Source organism: Neomonachus schauinslandi, chromosome 2 (assembly GCF_002201575.2).
Source record: "Neomonachus schauinslandi chromosome 2, ASM220157v2, whole genome shotgun sequence".
Lineage (NCBI taxonomy): Eukaryota > Metazoa > Chordata > Mammalia > Carnivora > Phocidae > Neomonachus > Neomonachus schauinslandi.
The window spans coordinates 68,604,658-68,623,826 of record NC_058404.1 but is presented as its reverse complement, the minus strand read 5'-3'; the positions used below and the strand labels follow the sequence as shown (position 1 = coordinate 68,623,826).

Sequence of the window (19,169 nt, the reverse complement as noted above, 5' to 3'; positions counted from 1 at the left end):
AAAAAAAAAAAAAAGTTATATTTTTAGAAGTTTGCATCATATATAATTTGTAGTTCCCTTATAGTTTTTGTTTCATGAAAATGTTCTTTGAATTAAAGAAATAATGTAGATTGTGATGTCAATTGTGATAGTTTGTTAATAATAGCCATACATAATTGCTTATCTTCATACATATTAAATTTGATCCCTGGTGTGTGGTCAGGTTTGATGAGTAAATCAAGAATGGCAATATCTTTCAGGAATATAGTGGTCTCTTAATAAGGGGAATTAAGACTTATGTTTTGAGAGCTACAGTAATTTAGATTATCTCCCAGATATGTTCTGAACTTTCATAATTTTTTAAAGCGTGCATTATAAAATTCTGGGGAGAAAAGTCCTCAGAAGGCCGCATGCAAACAAACTTTATGAAAATTTCTACTATTAAATTTCATGTATATGGTTAAAAAAATCTTGGATGTAATCGTTAAAACTGGATTGCTATGTAGCATTCTAAACATTTTAAGATAGATGTGTTAACTTGTTAGAAATTGATTGCTCAATATGAATTCAAAATTGTTAGTAAAATTGAATTTTGTAATGAATTTCTTCTGTGATGCTGAGCTTAGAAAGGAGGTAGTTAGAAGATCTTAACTATTTGGAGGTAGGTTTCTTTTAAAATAGTTAAATTATATTTTTAGAAGTCTGCATCATATATAATTTGTAGTTCCCTTATAATTTTTGTTTCATGAAAATGTTTTTTAACATTTACAGCTTTACAGATTTAACATTTAACATCTACAGATTTGAAAATTCTGTAGAAAATTTTTCTAACCATATACATGAAGTTTCTATTGTTTCATGAAAGTTTCCACCCTCTCAGCTACTTCTCCCTATTCCCCCCACCCCCCCAGTCCCTGGCAGCCACTCTTCTACTTTGTTTCTGAGTTTGACTTTTTAAAAAAATTTTTAAAGATCCCACATATAAGTGATCCTTACCACACAGTATTTATCTTTCTTTGTTGGGCTCATTTCACTTAGTGTAATGCCCTCCAGATTCATCAGGTTCTTGCAGATGAAAGGATTTCCTTCTTTTGTAAAGGCTGAATGATATTCCACTGTATAAATATATCACATTTTCTTGATCCATTCATCCATCTATGAACACTTAAGTTGTTTCCATACCTTGGCTATTGGGAGTAATGATGCCTAAGTCCATTTTTTTTTTTTTTTTTTACATTATATATTGCGGAAAAAAATTTGGTCTTTCATGGAAAAATAAAAGCTCTGATTAATAAATGATATTCACACTTCTTAAAAATCCATAAATTAAATCAATCCAGTGGCACTAAGGCAAACCAAGAAAATTTCATGTTAAGACTAATCTATTGAAATAGTTTGGTGGGCATGAAATGAGAATTACCTTTTGCAGTGCTTTGGGTCAATATATTTTCATTGAGGACATTCTGTAGGCTAGATGCTGTATAGTTTAGAAGGATGCCAAGATGGATCTACTGAAAGGTCAAAGGGGATCAGAAAAATAAGTGGACATATTACAACTGTGGAAATCATGTCAGATATCTAGATGGGTATGAAGAAATAGTAGTACAGATAAAATGACCAAAGTTAGAATCATAGGCTTTGAAGATTGCCAATTGCTTACAGTACAATTAATATTATGTAGGTTTGTATCAAGGTATATAGTAGTTTATAAATTACAGACTTTTTTTTTTAAGTGACATGTTATGATTGGACTTGTATATTTCTAAATTGCTGCTACTGAGCATGCATTTAATTTGGAAAGGTGATTGTTGAAAGGTTATATCATATATGAAACAACACCAGGACTAATTGTGAGGTTTCATAAAGTATGACTTTAGTTTTAAGTTTGATGGTTAGATAACTATAATGTGTATAACTACCAGTAATTTCTTTCATTTTTTTTTCTTTCTTAAAGAGGGGGCGAGAGGAAGAGAATATGAATATGAGAATGAATTTGAATGAATGAGAAGAATGAATATTAGAATATTTGCGATTTTAAAATTCTGTAGTATAAATACAATAATCTTGCTTATTATAGAGTGATCTTTTTGTGTGCATGTTTGGAGGGGAGCAGTTTAAAAACTTTGATTTCTTTCCATTTGGTAAATATTGAATATAAAATATCTACATGTGAGATTGTTAATGGAAGTTAGAGATAATAGATGTAGAACATCCAACACAGTGCCTGGCATGTAATGGGTAGTAGTGATTGTTTATAAAGAGGTTACCCTTCATAAAACATAGGTGGTACAATATAGTGAAATGATTTAAATAATGTCTTGAAACAGTATGTATGAAACCAATTTTTTGTTTGATAATTCATATTACTAAGCTGTTGAGACATGACATCTTTAGAAAAATTACAAATAGAGCTCAATATCAAAACAGTAAACTGAATGCCAGATCATAAAAATACAGATGTCCATTATATTTTGTGACTTAGTCCAGTTTGCTATTTTTGTATTAGTCTTGAGGAGAACAAAACTCCCAGACTCTGAAATATTGCAGGCACACAGAATGGTACAAAAAATAACAATGTACCCTACTGAAAATCTTTAATATTATGTACTCCTGCTGAAAATCTTTAATATTGGAGTATATTCTGCGAACTTTAAAAAAGAGACAACACAAAGAGCCTTCTGTTTCTTGAAGAAATTTTTTTTCCCAGGGGTGGGGGGAAGCTCTGTGGGATAAGTTTATTTAATAAGACATCAGTTGAATAAAGCCAGCTGTGAGTAATTATATGATATTTGATTTCCAGCTGGTTTGTTGAACTGTTATTGGCTCTCAAGGTACTTGGATATTAATTAAATGATGACTTATAAAGGAGTCTTGTTTAAAGTAGTGTTGCCTCACCTAGAACATTTAGAATGGGCTACCTGGTACAAAGTTGTCATTCTTTGTCATGCAACTGCTGTTTTAAAATCAGTACATTTTTAACTTAAAGGAAAAAACATACGGTTCCGATCTATTTTGACTGTGATTTTCTATATATTAAATATGCATGCATGAATAGAATTAAATGTATCCTTTCTTTGCCTAACAGTTTTCACACTCAAGTTATCATAAGTGAAGAATTCATGTCCGATTGAGTATAGAAGCACAGGTATTTATATTTTAGCATGTCAGACATTGAACAAATTATATAAGCAAAGGGTATTGTGGAATATTTGAAAAAAAATTATGGGACAAAAGGAAAAAAAAACAAAAGAATTGAAGAAAGATAAATAAAAAATTAGGAAGTAGGAAATGACCAAATGCAGATTGGTGCTCTAAAGATGTAAGGAAAGGGGTGCCTGGTTAGCTCAGTCTGAGGATCTCATGGTTGTTAGTTTGAGCCCCACATTGGGTGTAGAGATAAATTAAAAAAAAAAAGACGGAAGGAAAAGAGCAGAGGCATAAATTAAAAGCAAACAACCCCTTTAGAGGCTCAGGCAGTGAGATGTGGTGGAGGTGGAAGGCTGCTGGGCAAGAGGGGTGAACGCTTCTAGAGGAAAGACGTATTTATTTGCAGATAATAAATAGTGACCAGACACACATTCTCACTTACCTTCTGCACTGGGATCTTAGCATGATCACTTTGTTAATCTCTCCCAGTCTCAGGACTAGTGAAACTACAGAAGTTAGTGTAGCTACTAGCTACAGAGCCCTCTGCCAATCAGATTCTGGATTTCAGCAATTCTAGACATTTCCTAGGGATTATGGGGAAAAAGAGTCACAAGATATGGTCCTCTCTGGGAGCATATGGTCTTTATTGAGTATTGCCCATATCGATTTGTTCCTGTAGATATTTCATTATATACATGTTAAAAAATACCAACAGTACCAACAAACATATGGTAAGTTACTTATGAATGATACATTAATAAACGCTTAGGATATTAGAGGAAGAAAGAGCATGGTAGAGTGGTCTGAAAAGAAGGCATCTCAGAGGATGCGAGCTGAGATGCCCATCAGGATGGATTGGGTATTGGATATGTGCAAGGCAGAAGGAGGTGTACATTGCACTGCATATGTTGGTAGGCAGAAAAGCCGCCCAAGTAGAGAATGGAGCAGAGGAAGAGTGGGAGAGGTCTGGGATAGGCCCTCAGGCACAGGATGTAGAAAGCACTGTGAATGCATGTGTGATGCAATTGAAATTTGGTGATCAATGGAAGTTTTTCACTGGGGGGGGGGGGGGGGCCCACAAAATTTTTTGGGGGCCCTTTTGTTTTGGAGGAAAAAAGGGGCGATGGCTCTAAAACTGTCCATGCCATTGAAAATAGAATGGAAAAAAAAAAAAAAAGTATGACAAAAGACTTAACTGGATTTGAAAAAACTAAATGTGTGAAAAAGGAGAAAAGAGCCACTATAGGTTGAAGATAAGTCCCACCGTTCTCCCCAGAGCAGCTGGGGTGGCAGAAGAAGAGAAATGGAAAGGTTTGGGTAGGGGAAATTTAGTGTGGATTTTAGTTACCATTTTAAGCAATGCTCCAGCAGCTTGGAATGGTCACTAATCAGCTGGTGATTGTGGTCATTTGTAAGAAAAGTCAGGGTCTGGGAGTCATTTGTAATGGTAGGCTGAGAGCAGATGTGATTTCTAAGTGAAAGGATTTTATAAAGAAGAGTGAGGTTCAAAGACCAGCCTTGGGATACTCACCTTGGAGAGACTCAGTGCAGCCTACAGAGCCCCCTGAGGGGGCTGGGGAAGAGCCAGGGGGAGGGAGTGGTCAGCACTGGCCACCTTTCGTGACGTCTCATACTCCCCTTCCCTTTGTTATTTTTTTCTTCTTACTGCTTATCACTATCAACAGTTTTTATGCTTTGCTTATTCAGTTTCTTCTGTCCCAGTAGACTGCAGTATCCACAAGGACAGGGAATTTTGTCTGCTTTGTATATTAGTGTATCCTTAGTGCCTACAAGAGTGCTTGGCACAGGGGAAAAGAGAAAATTAATTTGTTTTAAGCCGATTATTGGTGATCTTGGAGAAGGAACTTTCAGTCAATTTAAGGGCAAAGATCAGATTCCAAAAGGTTATACAATAACTGGATAGTTGAAAAAATGGATAGGGCGCCTGGGTGGCTCAGTTGGTTAAGCGACTGCCTTCGGCTCAGGTCATGATCCTGGAGTCCCGGGATCGAGTCCCACATCGGGCTCCCTGCTCAGCAGGGAGTCTGCTTCTCCCTCTGACCCTCCTCCCTCTCGTGCTCTCTCTCATTCTCTCTCTCGCAAAAAAAAAAAAAAAAAAAAAGAAAAAATGGATAAAAGGGGTACACCTCTCATTCCACAGTCTTGGCTAGGAAATAGAGCTGTTGCTGTGGAGGATTTAGGAAGGGTCAAGTGAAGATTTTTCTGAGGTGGGAAACTTGTTCATTGCTAAGGAAATTGGAAAATGTTACAGAGAACACAATGTTAATAGTTTAAAAATCTGGGTGTATGCTGTTATTTTGCACTTGAATGACTTACCAATTTCAGAAAAGACACAAAAGTAAAAAAAAAAAACTACTCTTTTTTTTTTTTTCCCTGTTTTAATTTGTAAAGACTTATTTTTGCTCAGGGTATTAATACTAAAGGCAGGATCAGCATGAGTGTTTTGGGTGGTGGTGGTAGTGGGGTTGTGAGGAGGAGTTTACTAGCCTACCAGACTTTTTTCTGCATTTCACATTTTTGCACTGAATCTTCTAATCATAAGATAACTGGCCTCCTGGACAATACCTGTATGTTTGGTAGAATCCTCACTGGCATGATGAAGCAACGGTTTGGACAATGATCATTTGGATCATTTCAATGGCATCTAATATTTACCTTCATGAATAAAACAATGCATTGATTCCAGAAGAATAAGAAATACAACAGTTAGTTATCTGCCACATATTTTAGAGTTAAGGAGGATTAAATGAAACATAGGTATAAGTCATGTAATATAGATTTAGTTCCCTAATTATCTGTTATTTAATTTTGATGTACTAACTTTTTTTCTACCAAAAATGAGGATCAGCTATAGTCAGGGCTTATATACTTAAAAAAGTATTATCTTTAGAATTTGTTACATTTCCAAGTAATATGGTTTTTATAAAAACATTGTTGCTGTTGTTCAAAACATGTTTAGACTGTAATGTGGTGTTATCAGAGTTGCTTAGTGAATCCTACAAGGAAGTTACCTCTTTACTTCATGCAATTGTATGTTATTTTTGAGCCTGCTTGAGCTTGAAAAACCAACTCACTCACTAGGCTTAGTTCTGGGTAAATGTTGGCTGTTTTCAAAAGCCCAACCTCCCAGAAGTACTACTAATGATAAAATTCAGAAGAATGTGCTTACAGATATTCATAAAGCACACAAAGCTTATGTATACGTTCAATAGCTAGACCACAGCTGTGAATAATGGGGAGAGACCTGTGACTAGAGAGGAAGCAAGTATGTCCTTTGTCTTCCCTTTTTCTTTTTTTCTGCTCAGTTGATCACAGTTGGCACTTGGTTTTGACAGCAGACTGGGTGCAGGGCAGTGGAAGGCTGGGCCCGACACGTGTTTAGCTGGTGGTTCTGCTAAGTTGGGTTTTCTCCCCAGAGGCATGTAAATTTATTTGTACTTTTAAGGCATTGCTGAAAATTTTATTATTGAGCTGTAATAGATGTAAATAACTCAATAAACCTACACTTTGGAAATGACACTCCTTCTCTGATGGTAAAAGGACTTGATACTGACTGTTGGATCCTATCACATTTCCTTATGCATAGTAGGTACTCAATAACAATTTGTCAAATGAAAGAGTGAGGTTCTAGATATCTAAGATTTCTGGTATAATTCATTCTCTTAATGCATGTTTTGAGGATCAAGAGCCTATGGGGGAAGAAAATATGTGATATAATTTAGAAGTTCTGATATTGGCTGGTGGCAATGGTAGAGTGACAGAAAGCATTTGTTGAATTTGGGAGTAAGAAAATGTGTCTTCTGACACCTATGACTTACAGCTGCATTTCTGTCTTGCATTGTAGCTAGTTGTGAGGATGTTTGATCTAAACAGACTAAGTTTCTCTGAGGACCAGAGTTGTTCTGTTCCATTCTCTGTCCTCCAAGACGACCTCTAGCACAGCGCTTGCTCAGAGCACGCATTCAGTATTGACGGTGGATTGCCTGTGAACTGTGAATGAAGGGAAGGGATGACGTCTAAACAGATTCTGGGTCTTCCCTGCCCTGTGCTGAAATTGGGATAGGTAGAAGTCTTCATTTGTATCACAAAGAGCATGAGGGTGTATTCAAGATTCTTCATTACTTTTCAAATCCAGCCATTCTTTACTTCTTTAGCTATCTCCTGTTAAGAGTGTTGCAGCATTGTATTTTACTTTTAAATCCAGAAATATAAGAAGACAACAAAACACTAAAGTGCTATTTTGAATATGTTGCCAGGAGGTCTCTGTAGCCTGATAAACTTTGGAGTATTGATGTCTCCTCCACTGCAGCACCCCTGTGTCTTAGATTTCCATAATTAGCATTAAACATTGAGTAATAGTAATAGTAGCTGGTGCTCAAGAAAAGTGCCTATTATATGCCAAGGCACTGTCTAAACACTTTATGAAGCTTAACTTAGATACTGCTATAATCCTCATCTTACAGGTGAATCAACAACTACAGCGAGGTTGGGTGACTTGATTTGCTCAAGGATGCTGAGCTACTAAATGGCAGCGTCAGGTTTTGAACTCAGGCAGTGTGGTTCAAATGAGTTATACTCTTAGCCCAGTGGCCTGGTGGACAGAGAGTACACAGGAGAGTTGCCCTGCAGGACTCCTCTGAATACCTACCCTGCCCAAAATATCTTGCTATGTTTTCTGCCAATTTTTCATTCTGTTCTAAGGCCCAGAATTCCACCAGAAGTTTCTAATGTGAGAAATTTCTTGAATTAAAATTTATTGAAAAATCTCTTTTGGGGAGGGTCAAATACCTGCAGTGCTTTTCTCTGGAAAGTTCTGAGAATAAGAGCTAGAAGTAAGAGGTTAATAATTTTTGAAATTTATGTTTACCCCCCACCACCTCATTAGTATGATTGCCTAAGTGGGTGTCCCAGGTTTTTGGATTTCATTGAATTAAGAGCATTGAATTCCCTGTCATTCAAAAATTAAATTACCAACATAATGTGGGCAATTAAAAAAAGTTTCTTCTATTAATGATATTAGACAAAACAATGAACTGCTATCATCTAGTATCAATTTCAAAGAGCAAAAAAAATGTGGTTATGATCCTAACATAAAGGAGGGCTCTTTAAATTGGATACACTTAGCTCATCGAGAATCTCACCACATTGTCCTTGTTATCTCATCTTGCCACTCACTCTTGCAGAAATGTACCTGTGGACCTACATTTGGAACCTTCTCACGGTTCTTTGAAATTTGTCCTTTACCAGGAAGGGAAAATTGTACAGCTTCCTTTTCCTTCTTCCTGTATGGATCCTGTAGTTCTAGGATTCCGGGGTCGATGTAGAAACCCATCTGCCCTTTGTAACGCTGGCTCTGAAGTGGCACGCCATTTAAATTGTGAACATGTATTTTAGGAAATGTGGAGCTGGGAGCCATCTTCCCACCTTCTTATCTCCCTTTCTGGTTGTGGTAGCATCTCTGCAATCATTGACTTCACAGGACCGTCACTCTTGTCACAGAAGAGCTCTTTGCATTCTTCTTATTTCTGGAGAATCTTGGTAACGATGCTCCAGTGGCTTCAGGTGTATGGTGTGTGTGTGTGTGTGTGTGTGTGTGTGTTGATGTCAGAGTATTGCTGTTAAGAAGGCCAGATGTGTTTATGTATGAATGTCATGGAGTCCATGATAGAAATGTATACATGCACAGATTGAAGCTGTCATGCATGCATGGCATATCCTGTACAATTGGGTGAGGTAAAACAATTACAGTAGGATAAGTAAAAAGACGTTAGATTTTAGCTTCGAAGGAGAGTTCAAAACATGATTGAGAGGTGGGATCCTTCAGAAAGTATGACCTGCTATCCCTTCTAGTGGAATACTTGATTCAAATTTTATATATATGTGTGTAATATATAATATATATTATATGTGTATGTTTCTAATTCTTTTCTGTAATTGAATAATACACTTCTTTTTCTATAACTGCTGCCCCCACCCTACCACCAAGTGTTTATCTGGTTAGATGGTCAAACTTCCCCCTTCCTGCCACCTTACCTTTTATGGACAGATCTGAATTTTGAGCAGTACCTAATTTTTTTTTTAGCATTTAGTTAATTTCTGACTAACAAAGTTGGAAGGCTTTAATTACATATGTGGGATATTCTCATTTGCTTCTCCTGTTCTCTTGAGAAATAGAAAAGTTTGAGAAAAAGTATAATATTGGTGGTTGACTCCTCAGTAAAACATTCAAGATGGGAAAAACAGATGTCAAATTATTTTTGTCTTTTGTCCTGGAAAAATGGCAGCAGTGAAGTTTTCTATATTTAAACCTGCTTCCATTCAGAAGCTCTTCCTTTCTGCTAAGAGGCAATAAAGAGACTGTGTCCTCAGTGACCTGTTCTGCTTTGCTTTTATTATCTTAGGACTGTCTAAACTCTACTGCTGTAGGAATATTGACATTTGTACAGTCAGTGATTCAAAATAAGTACTGTAAGTTGAGGCTCTGGAATTAGGTCGGTATTTGAAACTTGAGGCAAACTGAGGGTAATTTTTGTAGGCTCCAGTACCCCTTGTTGCAGAGATTGTGTTCAGTGGAGTGGTGTATGTCAGCTCCTCTCTGCCCACCCCAACTCAGCAAGGTTTCTACAGGGTTTACCTGAGCCAAACTGTCTGTCGGAAATGAGTTGAACACCAAACTGTAGGTTTTAACTGTGTTGTTTAGAGGAGAGTTGGGGAGGAGAGAGTATGTTTGGTTGATTTTTTTTTTAATTGAAATGAATCATTAGAGCGGTGTGTTTGTGTGTTTATGTTTGTGCGTGCGCACGCCTGTGTCCAGCTGATTGACCTTCTGGTTATTGCCCTTCATCAGATGTTTAAATGTTAACTTGAAATGCCGTCATTCACTGCCTGCTAGCTTAATCATGGAGAACAAAAAGCAGGCTAGCGTTAAATTTACTGCAAATAATTTTCTAGTGTGTTAATCTGTATATGTGAAATTAAAATTTGACTACACAGTTTTTTTACTCTGAGAAATTAAAGTAAGATAGTGACTTTAAAATGAAGATATATTTTGTTTTTGCTGCCTAGGAGATGTGAATTCTGGGAAGCTGTAAACTTGGTGGTAATGCATTGTTCTGAAGGGGAAATACTTATACTGACTCTTGAAAACAGGAATCGTGGACTGATTTAGACACCTGATATTTTTCTCATTTGTGCACAAGATGAGTTTTTAGTTACAACTAAATTGTTGATTTTTCTAATGAGAAATTTTAATCTTCACAAATGAAACTTAATTGCTTCGATGGATTTTCCCCCTTAGGATATGACAACAAACATAGGGTGCAATATATTCTAAGTTGTTCAACAGAACACTGCTCATTTAGTAATCATAAAAATTGCTTTGTGATGTCTGTTGTTGCTGTAGCTTTTAACTCTTGCATTTTCTTCAATAAGAGGTAAACTCTTTGAGAATGAGGATAGGCTGCAACACTTCATCTCTCTCTTAGAATTTATGAAGTACTTTTCTACCTTCTTCAGCTCATCACCCCTGAAACGTAACTGCCGTCAAGTCTCCCTGACACCAACTTGAAGTAGAGGAGTCTTGGGACAAGGGTGTGTTTTGTTGAAGCTAGATGTCTGTCTTGTAATTGTCACGGTTAATTCAGGAGGGAATGACTTTATAACTACTTTTGTCTCAAATTTAGCAACTGTTCAAAAACTCTCTCTTTTTTAAAGATATAAGTGATGCCTTCTTCAGGGGAAAACACCCGAGGAAGTTTTAGACAAACAGAATAGCTTGAATCTGTACCTTTTACTTCTGGAATTCCTTATGCACGTGTCTTGTGAAGATACAATGCTGAAAAACCTGAAGCTGGAGAAATATATCCAGGCTTTATCAAGGATGACCAGTAATATCATTTTCCTGAGTTCTGATATGTGAATTTGAATGAAATTACAGCTCTGGGAGAGTGTTTCCTTTCAGGTATAAATTAGTAAGCTCAGAAACAGTCTTCATAGGATTTAAAGTTGAAATTGCTGTTTAAGAATTTTACTGAAAATCATACACTCCACCATGGATTTTTTTCCTGAAGTGTGTGATGGTGTAACTCTGGCATATGAGGGACTTGGATGGCACAAAACACCTCAGCAGTGTTGTGATTTGACATTTTTGTTTTAAATGCTCTTTTGCTTTACTATGACATGTGGGATGGGGAAGCTGCTTTAAAAGATTGTTCCCTGCTACGGGTGATTGGAATTAAGTGATTTTAATAGGTGTGCTGATGGACTTGTCTCCCTTCCCCTACACCCTTTTCATTATGAGCACGGGAAAAAGGACTTGTATTTTCTCAGATTATCTTAAGGAATGCTTTAAACACTCAAATCTCTTAAGTATATGTATAGTGGAAATGTACTTGAGACCAGTGCCTGAGATTTCCAGTCATAGAAATGGACTGTTGGTCCGGTCTGCCACCTTGTGGCCCTTTACAGAATTGTCTCAGACTATAGAGGTAGGAGTTTCCCACAGCTCTGAACACCAAGTTTGGAAACATGTTTTCTGCCTTTTTTTCTTTTACTGTTATTCTCAGGAGTATTCACTTTAAGGTCTTGTATACCACCACCCCCACAGGAAGGTTGCCCTTTCCTTTCTTTGCATCTAGTGCATCCGCAGTCTGTTGATACACAGAAGGTGTAAAAGAGAACAGAGTGACTTTGTTCAAGGCGCTTATTCTCCAGTTGAGGAGATAAAATGCAAACCCTTGAAAGTAAAGTGGCCACCCAGAACACATGTGAAGGGCCACATGTGAGTGGCACAGACAGTGGGATCTTTCGTGGCTCAGAAAGGAAGCCCACACTACCTGTGCAAAATGGGGTCTGGGAAACGTGCTTTTCATAGGATGAGAGGGACTTTGTTAGACTGGACCCAAAGATTGTCAGTCATTTGTACAAAAAGGGTGCAAGAGATTGTTGGTGTTTGGGCTTTATTCAGAAGCCCTCCTGGGGGGCTTTGGAAGCAGGAGATTTGAATGAGATGTGCTGGAAACAGTGCACAGGTAGGTGCTCTGGAGGTAATAGGCATCTTCTGCCCACCAAACCTGATATAAAAATTGGGATTTATAAAGCAGACAATTTAAGGGACCCTTTAAAAGTTTTATAAATAATTCATTTGACTTTATTTTTATTTTTTTAGATAGAGATATGTATGAAAAGGATGCATTAATTTGTAAAAATTCTGATGTGTATGATTTCAGGAATATTTTTAATTTTATATTCTTAGCATTACTATGTGCTTGTACTCCGATCTCATAGGTAATAAAATCAGCTACTAGTTTCCAAGGGTCTATATGTGCCAAGTGTTGTTTTGAAATTATATATCATGTTAGCCATATAGCCTAGCCAAGTAGATAGTCTTTACTTTGTTTTGCAAATATAGTCTCTGTAAGACACCAAAGGTCACACGTCTTGGCAGTGATGGAGATGAGGATGTGAACTCTGCTCCATTTGACACCCAAACCTATGTTCTTTCCAACTATCCTTCTTGGGATAATTGTTTTATATGTTTTAGTGTATAAAAATGGAGAATCTTCCAAATAAAACTTTGCAGCTTTACCGCCATGTTAACAGACACAGAGAAACTTGCAGGCTTCTCACCTTTCTGCCCTCTCCCCCATTTGGCCATACACTTGAGTTTTAGTCTTGCATATTTTAGCTTTTAACGTCCTTACTAATGATGTTCAAGACATAGCTCTCTAATTCCTTGCTAGTGATCTTTAGCCGACAAGGATAAATTACCTTTTTGTCTTTGCAAGGGAGAATAAATGGGCATCAATACGGTTCCTGGTGCTAACATTGATGCCACTTAAGCAGGTGCTCCTTTCTCTTTCTCCTTATGTTTAAATCTGTAGGCTTTTACCCCTTGGGTCTCCATAGACCTGCTAATTGTGGCAAAATCTTGGCCTTAGATTCTTTGATGATTGAGATAAAGTCTTTTTAAAGGAATCAACCTTCCTTTTTTTTTTTTTTTTAATTTATCTTATAACTGGAGGGTTATACCTTTTGACCACCTTACTGATTATAGTTTAAATACATAGCTTCATGGGGCATCTGACTGGCTCAGTCCGTGGAACTTGTGACTCTTGACCTCCGCGTTGTGAGTTCGAGCCCCACACTGGGTGTAGAGATGACTTAAAAATAAAATCTTAAAAAAAATACATAGCTTCACAAGATGCATGTATTTTTTCTCATAGTGCAGTGCAAAATACTGCCTCCCTCATTGTTTACAAAGAGTCTCTAGAGGATAGGAAGAAGGAGCACACAGCGCTAATTGTGGGAAAGGAGATAGAGGAATACTTCTCTTTTCTCAGATCTCCAAAGATTGTATTAAAATATATTGTAAGTTGTTGGCGAATCCCTGATTCTGGTGAACAAGTGAAATTAAAAGCTAGCTTTAAATGCATTATGAATTTGCTATGAGGCTGATGATAATCTGAATGAGCCTCTAAGGAGAAATTAGAGAAAGAGCCCAAAATGCAGAAAACTTTCCCTCTGACTTCTTTCCTATTAGACTGTGTTGTGTTTATAGACTCTGAGCAAGAGGGTTGGTTAGGTTCTAAACAAGTAGAGAATGCTTTTGGGTTTTGATATGTGGTTTATGTTTGGGGCAAAAGTGTGTTTGTTTGTTCTTCTTTTCATGGAAAGCTGCATTCCAATCGGCCTGTCAGTATTCTTGTCTACTGGGCTGCAGTGTTTTTACAGTCACTCAGTCTGCTTTCAAATAGCATCTATTTTTGAAAAAAGGATGTCCTTCCTAGGGTAGAAGGAAAAGCTTATTGTTCCAAAAAATGCTGCTTCCTGGTTAGAGCAACATTTTCCTGTTTGTCTTCAAGACTAGAAAAATTTGGGGAAAAATAGTGTACATTTTTAAGGGTCCTTTAAAATAGCAACGGTCATGTGAATTGTATTCGTCTTGGGAGGTGCACTTGGGGAATTCTCAGTTTGCATATCATAGTTTCTTGACAGAAATGTCAGTTGGGATACTTCAGGTGATTTAATGCTCCAGCATTTGTTTTTCTGCAGTCAAGTTTGTTGAAATGTAACTTTAGTCTGTGAATGTCTCTTGTTTGCATAGAAAAAAATTTATCATCCAGGAATATAACTCCCCGAAGGTCATACATTTCCTTGTTTATCTTAAGAGAAAGCCCTTGCTCTCTGATGCAGCAAGCATATCTGCTTTTCACTGAGGTTTGCAGATTCAGGTTGGTTGGAGGAGCTAATCTTCCTCAGCACCTCACCCTTTTGCCTTTTTGTATCTTTTCTGGGTAAAGGCAATTCCATGCCAATTTATAGATTATTTTAATAAAGACCAACTATTAAGAGGAAATGAGGGTTAAAACTTATAGGTGAAAAGTGAAGGCAGAGCACTTAGGGGTGACCTCTACAGGCAAGGAAGGGGGATGGAAGTGGTTCCTGGGCTTGTTGGGTTGCTTCACTTGGCTTCTCATGCCCCCGTATCTCTTCCCTTACTCTGCTGATATTTTTCCTTTCTCTTGGTTGTGCTGTCTGAAATCTCATACATTTACAGATTTGTTTGGACTATGGAAATGCAAATGGAGGCAGACAACTACCCACAGAAGATTCAAGGGCCCCCACTGATCACTCATCTCTGCATTTGTCTTCAGATTTAATTTTAATTTTTAGACTTTTAATTTTTAGACCAAGGCATTGATGCCTTAGAATGAGGTTTGGGGTATCGCCGGACACCTGGGGAGAGGATAGAAAAAAATGTGTAGGAAGATTCAAAAGGCCATCTTTGCCTATTTCAAAATATTGCTTGGTCCATTTTGCTCCTAGGGAAGGATAAGAAAGCTTGTCTTCCTTTTTGCCTTTCAGTGTTATTTACCTTACTTGAAATCCCTAATCATCGCTAAACCTAATATTTGGCCACTGGGCTCTTTATTGAAGAAAAGCTTAGCCAGAGTCCTTATTTCTTTAGTTTGCATTTCTTCTGCTCATCTCTAATCAAGTTCTTTCTTTCCTCAGAGTCAGGAGGAGAGATTTCCTGATGCCTTTTCCAAAGCTTTTCTGCTTTTCCTACCTACCTCAAATCTGTGATGGTGTGTTCATATTGCACAGTGAAACATTACACTTACTTGTTGCTGCCATCTCGACATCATTTCTTACCATTCCTTCTGTTAGTTACAACTAAGAGATCTCAAGTGTAGATACAATGTATCTGTAAAGTCATCTAATTCAAGCTAGATTATATTGCCTTCCATTTAACAGCTTCATTTAGAATAATGGTGTCTGCTTCTTGAGTTTATAAGCTCCGTGTGGCATAAACCATTTAAAATAAGTTTCTTTTGAGATGGCTTATTCTAAGGGTAATAGAAGAAACTCTAGATGTAATCGTTGAATTCATTTCGAGAGTTGAATACAATTCAAGAAGTTTATAGTCTAGTTAGATATCTGAAGTACATGAAACAGTTGCGTAGGATTCCCTGATTTTGTATTGCTTGAGTGACACATGTTTAAATTTATTCCTCAGAAAACATCATGATTATGTGAGCTGCAGATGTCTTATTTATTCAGTGACATACATACAGATTTGGTCACGCAGTAGTGAGGTAATGCAGTCCCTTTCCTTCACACTCAGAGTTTCATAATGCAGGCTCCGTAACAGATTTCTGACCCATTTACTATGTCAGTGACTTATAGGTGAGAATACACCATTGTTCTCTACATTTTTAAAACTAATAAGCAATCTTACTTAATTTGCAAGTTATAACTATACTTATCATCTTAAGATAAATAATGTAGCTATTGTCCTTAAATATATTTTATATAATCATATAGGTTATATGTTCATACTCCAAGTTGTTGCATCAGTACTGATGTATGTCCTGGGTGTGACATAACATTCAGGAAGGTGACCCCTGCACAACTATGAAACTCTACAATGTTAGGAAGCACCAGATTAATAAAGTGCCATTTCATTAAGGGGTATGCTCTCTCACTTTGATTTTGCTGGGTTTGTTTGAACAAGACAGTTATTTAAGACCTATTGTCTTTTAAGGCTTAAAGGTGTTTTTTCCCTCCGTTCTATATCTAAGCTTCCAAATTCTTGCTGCTGTCATGTTTCTTTTAGACTTCTCCCTTCTCCACCTTAAAAAAAAAAATTATTTCTTTCTACTGCTTTCCCGGTATACCTTTTTTTGTCATTGTAAATTTATTTGCTTGATGAGTGTCAAATGAATGTGAATAGTCTTGTCTGTTAAATAAGAGTGTTTTAGGCCCTGGGCAGGTTATAACCCAAGGTTGATAGGTAATTCAGTGAAAAATATTTAAGACTTTAGTATTAGATTCATAATATAAGCTCTTCAGAAGTGGGGGGCAGTCTTTCCATACTATTTAATGACTGCAAGTAGCACAGATATTTATAATATCTAAAATAGAATGTGTACTTTAGGATTGTCCAGAAAAGCTCTTATTATAGCTATTAAAGAAAACTCATTAATTAGGACACTTTTTATTGATTTTCCCTGCATGCAAATAGAGTATTATGATTGGAGTCTGATTGTTTCTAAAGAAGGAATTTATTAGCTTTAGGAATGCAAACTTTAACTAGATGGAGGGAAAGGTTTTGTTTTAGCTCTCTTATTTGTATTGAATTTATAGGGTCTAGTTTTAGATTTCAGTCTTTAAATAGCTTTTAAAAGACTTGTGGGAAATAACAAGGACTATAGATGGATAAAGTTGAAGACCATCAGTTTATTTGAAAGTTGATCACCAGAGGGTGGCACTTTAAATTTCTAATATTATAAATTTTAAATTGGGACAATTTAAAGTTATAAGTAAGGTTTTTTTCCCCTTATCAAATCACAATATTGTTTAAGGACTACACTAAAATATTTTAGGCTGAAAACCTCAATATCCTCTTAAAAAGTTTTCGAATTTCTTATCTAGTTGTTATCACTATCCTTTATCTGTGCCCTTGATATATGAAATTTAATTACACATGTAGTTTGAATTGTTTAGAAAGGTATTCCTAAGGCTACAGAATTTTTTTCTTAATTAAAAGAGAGGATTAAGGGACACCTGGGTTGCTCATTGGTTAAGCATCTGTCTTTGGCTCAGGTCATGACCCCAGTGTTCTGGGATTATGTCCTGCATTGGGCTTCTTGCTCAGTGGGGAGTCTGCGTCTCCCTCTGCCTGAAGCCCCCCCGCTTGTGCTCTGTCTTTGACAAATAAATAAGTAAAATCTTAAAAAAAAGAAAAGAGGATTAAATTGAACCAAAGTGTAGTATAAGACTTGTACACTCAAAAGTATAAAACATTGTTGAAAGAAATTAAGGAAGACCTAAGTAAACGGCAAAACATCCCCTGCCATGGATTGGAAGACTAAATGTTAAGATGGCAATACTACCTGAATTGATCTACCGACTCAATGCAATCCTTATTCTGTGCCATGGCTCAGTGCTCAGTGCCACTGTGGTCTCCTAGAAGAAAAAATTGTGGTATGTGAATTATATCTCAATAGAATTCTTATTTTAAAACAAGACAAAAAGGATAGGGGCACCTGGGTGGCTCAGTTAAGTGTCAGACTCTTGGTTTTGGCTCAGGTCATGATCTCACAGTGGTGGGATTAAGCCCTGCATGGGGCTCCAAGCTCCTCGCAGGAGTCTACTTCAGATTCTCCCCCCACCCCATGCGTGCATGCACATGCTCTTTCTCTCGCTCGCTCTCTCTCTCAAAATAAATAAAATCTTTTTAAAAAATGATAATTTTTCAAGTTTCTTAAAATACTTATTTTCGATAAGTTTAAGCCAATTTATTATATATTTTAATACCCTTGTATATATCCCCAAGATGGTTGAATGGATGACACTTGTGTGGTTTAGCTTTTCTCTTGATTTTTCCTGCTTTTTCCTGACAAGTCTAATAATTTCTATTTTTCTTTTCAAACAGGATCTGGAAATAGTATATTCCTATTTACATGGTATGGAAGCCTTATCAAACTTGAGAGAGCACCAACTTAGGTAAGTCATTTTATGATGACTAATAATGGGATGCTGGAATTTTATATGACCCTTTATTATGGTTAAGAAGTAGGATTAAAGATAACTTACGAAAACTCTGCCTCATCTAGCCTCTGTACTGGGCCTTATAAGTTTTACATCCATATAATAATTTTTTGACATTTCTGCCATAGTGATATCTTCTCTTCCTCCATATCCCACTCCTTGCCCCCCTCATCTAAAGGAATAAATACTACTTGGTGAATACCCCAAAAGGAGTGTTATTTGCTGTCCTGGCAAACAAAGATCTACATCTCAGCACTTAGATACATAAGAAACCAGAATGTTTTTAACCATTCCAAGAACAATGAGGTTCCTTATTTTAATATGTTTTAGGTCTTTGTATGGAATATATTTATTGCATTAAGTTAACTGCCCTTTTTTGGGAAACACATATAAAATCTTATTGGTTCTATTCTACAGTGATAGAGTAACCTTAATTATGGTTATCTGAGCTGTATTTAAAGAACAAAAACATATAATCCAGTGATTTTGTCTTAACTGGAACAGAATATAAAGGACCTTGGGAAGATGGATTATATATAAACACCAGCAAGGACATAGAGAAGGTTTTGTTTCCTCCAATTGTAGCTAGTTTTGATACCAGCAGTTTTTAATTATTAAAGGAATACTTTTTCTATGTATTTTCCCTTTACTCTTTAAACACTAATTAATATGCGAGCATGTCAATTTCATATTTAGTTGTTAATTGAAAAAAGTGTCAAGAGGATTGAGTACTTCTAAAATTTAATTTTTAATGAAAATCATTTAAATTAGATTGCAGGTTAAGTGTTTAAAAATTCAGGTTTTATTGGAAAGGACAAAACTATTGGGAATTTAGAAGATGGCTCAAATTAAAGCAGGAATAATTTTTAAAGTGTCTAACTTCCATTTTATGTTTTTTTTTTTGGTGACAGCTACCCTAAGAAAAAATTGTAGCACCATCTATTTGATTGAATGCAGTTAATCTG

The 19,169-nt window shown here is 36.5% G+C and overlaps 1 protein-coding gene across 2 annotated transcripts in view; it reads left to right on the top strand.

Moving 5' to 3' along the window:
- RAPGEF2 (Rap guanine nucleotide exchange factor 2) overlaps positions 1-19,169 on the top strand; it is a 242,243-nt gene that overhangs the window by 49,107 nt on the left and 173,967 nt on the right. For both annotated transcript variants that reach the window (XM_021698714.2, XM_044912856.1), the window contains exon 2: positions 18,089-18,159. In XM_021698714.2, the coding sequence (XP_021554389.1) occupies positions 18,089-18,159 (71 nt within the window). The remainder of the gene's footprint in view (positions 1-18,088; positions 18,160-19,169) is intronic.